This window comes from Poecilia reticulata, linkage group LG18 (genome assembly GCF_000633615.1).
Source record: "Poecilia reticulata strain Guanapo linkage group LG18, Guppy_female_1.0+MT, whole genome shotgun sequence".
NCBI classification, from domain to species: Eukaryota; Metazoa; Chordata; class Actinopteri; order Cyprinodontiformes; family Poeciliidae; genus Poecilia; species Poecilia reticulata.
The window spans coordinates 17,548,625-17,551,530 of NC_024348.1; the positions used below are offsets into that span (position 1 = coordinate 17,548,625).

Genomic DNA, 2,906 nt, shown 5'->3' on the forward strand with positions numbered 1-2,906 from the left:
TTCATCCATCCATCTATCCATCCAACTATTCATCCTTCCATCATCCATCTAGTCATCCATCCATCCATGCATTCATCCATCCATCTATCCATCCATCCATCTATCCATCCATGCATTCATCCATCTATCCATCCATCCATCCATCCATCTATTCATCCATCCATCCATCTAGTCATCCATCCATCTATCTATTCGTCCATCCATCCTTCCATTCATCTTCTCATCCATCCATCTACTTTTCATCCATCCATCCATCCATCATAAATTTAAAAAATCTTGATTCTTATATTTTGTTAATTTTTCCTTAAACTCAGACCTGAACCTTTGGGCCTCGGTTCTGAAAGCGCTCCAGGCCCACAGTAGAACATGTTGGTGGCAGCATTATGCTGTGGGGTTTCATTTCTGCAGATGGAACATAGTTTTTTTCTGGGCTTTTTTTTTTGTTGATTTAATGAAGCTAGCCATTCTTTTCAACATGGCTCTGACTCCAAACAACAGAAGAATCAGACGAGTCCAGAAGTGGACCAGACAGCGGATCTTTGGGTCGACACCTTTATGACTCACTGACCTCAGGTGTGACACCTGTTCTGTTTCAGAGAGGAGAGTGAGAGCGTGCTCACGCTGAAGGGGCTGACCCCGACTGGCATGCTGCCGAGCGGAGTGCTGTCCGGTGGCAAAGAGAAGCTGCAGAACGGTAAGACTGTGACCTCCGACCTCCTGACCTGCTCTCAGAAGAACCCTAACCAGGCGCCAGCTCAGTATTTGGAATATCATGTTATCAGTTTAGCTGTAGCTTTGAAAGAGAAGTAAAAGCTGTAATCTTCTCCCCCACCAGCTACATTTCTTTGGTTTCACTGTTTCTTCTTGAATGTGTCTCTCTTAACGTCCGGCATTATTGCTTCTGTTTTCCAGTCCCTGTTTGCTCTCTTCCACTGGTTTTACTCAAATATTACCCATGTGTTTTCTTTCTCCTCTTTCTCTCTGGAAACTGCAGGTACATTCGGTTGTTGTGCAAGTATTTCGCTGTGTTTTGTCTTCAGATGTTCTGTCTTTAGATTTATGTTCACTCTCGGTTTCACAAACCTCTGGAGGTTTTAAGAAGCTTTATGTATAAGAAATCAATACTAAAATTTTAAGATTATCTTCTATAGATGCAGCAAAAATTACCTCGTTCTCAACTTAAAAGCTGATTTTTGTAGATTTACAGCCTCATTGTCCCTCTAGAAAAAACACGTAAAAACCAATGAAATACATTTATACAATAATGCATTAGTTTAATCTTACTATTGGAAATTAAAATGATAAATTTGATCTTAAGAAATAATTGTCTTTCTCAAATTTATCGGTGGTTAAGCTAATTTTTTGTTTGCTTCTTTGAACTTTGAAAACATTTAGCGCAGTTAGCTTCCACCAAACTAATTTTTCTGAGTAAATTCTAAAGCGCTAGTAAACTTTATTAAACTTAAAGTTGAATAAACTTTGATATCTGCTGTATTGTTTATCGACTGCTAGGAATTCTTCAAGTAGCTAGCCGGTTACATTCATGCTCTTATTTTGAAACTGCTTAAACAGTTTCCTCTCCTCATGTTCTCCACCTGTGATGCGACACAGGAATTTCCAGTTTTCTCTACCCAGAATGCATTTCTGTAAAACTACAGGCTGTAGTTTTGAATGCGAATCAGCATAATTGAAATTAGCGCATTAGCATTAGCTTCTGCTAACTAACATGTTGGTGTCCGCTAACACCTTAGCGTTAGCTAACTAACTTCTTAGTTAGCAGTGCCCACAACTTTTTTTATTTATTTTTGTATCGCTTCTTATGGCTGTTTTAGAGTCTTTGTTTTATTTAAATATTTGGTTAAGATAAATTAACTTTGGGGGATTCTCAATTAAACTTTTTAGGCCATCTAAAACAAATTAAAGTATAAATAAACCATTCTTCAGTCATTTAGGTTTCTATAGGGATTTTTAGAGTTGTAAATTTATTTTTTGTTGCTACAGTAAATGTTCTCAAACAAAGGGTTTGGATTTTTCCAGAAACATCAGTGTGAAATATGCTACTGCATACATATTTACTTGATAACACGTTAATAAATCATCTCCTACAATAATACCTTTAGAGAGGCTCTTCCTCCATATTTAACGAGGACGTGTAAAAACGTCAGGTTTGCGTAGATTCATCGTGGCTCTCGCCTCATTTAGCCGATCACCTGTGATTTTTCCATCTTATTTGTGTTGTTGGTTTAGTTGGAGCTCACCCTCTCGGAGCTTTGTGCCGTTTTCTCATGTCTGTAAACCTCGGCCTCCCTCCTTCATGTTGTGTTTTATTTAAATGTGTAACTCCCAGGTTAGTGATCGGTAAGTGGCTGGAAGGTTTTCTTCACGCTCGGCCAGTGATTTTGATATTTAGCATCAAAAGAGGCTGAACCCGTGTGTTATCCTGCTGTGTCCATCTGATTATTTGTTTTCAATATTTCTAATCTCATCTCCAGCAGAAACAAATGGTTTTCCAACATTTTTGGTGTCATATTTCTTTCTAAGGATTTATTTATGTTTCCTGCCACTACATTCATTCGTTTGACACTTTTTCTTGAACTTTAACCCTTTCTCCATGATATTTGCTGCCACTTCTCCTCCTTCTCCTCCCTTTTTGCTAACATCCTCGTATTCTTTTGTCATGAAATGTGGAGATGCCGTTAACCTTTTGTTGTCGTTATTGGCTGTCTTTGCTGCTCATTGACTTGTTCCTGGGACACAATGACCTCCTCCTGCTCACCTCTCTCGTTCATTTTGCAACCCCCCTCTTCTTCTCTTCAGCTACTATTGAAGCTATTGAGGCTGACGAAGGTAAATGGGTCTAGCCGCCCTCTTCTGTTGCTTTTTCATGGCAATAGACAGTCGGTGGG

The 2,906-nt window shown here is 39.0% G+C and overlaps 1 protein-coding gene across 3 annotated transcripts in view; it reads left to right on the top strand.

Annotated features, from left to right (window-relative positions):
- The window catches only part of LOC103480722 (serine/threonine-protein phosphatase 2B catalytic subunit alpha isoform), a 37,062-nt gene that overhangs the window by 28,592 nt on the left and 5,564 nt on the right, over window positions 1-2,906 (top strand). The window contains exons 11-12 of one of the 3 annotated variants that reach the window (XR_536156.2): window positions 597-694; window positions 995-2,847. Coding sequence is in view for 2 of the 3 variants with exons in the window: in XM_008435879.2 (XP_008434101.1) it covers window positions 597-694; window positions 2,818-2,847 (128 nt within the window). In the remaining variant the exon portion in view is untranslated. The remainder of the gene's footprint in view (window positions 1-596; window positions 695-994; window positions 2,848-2,906) is intronic. The other 2 variants (XM_008435879.2, XM_008435880.2) reach the window with 2 other exon arrangements.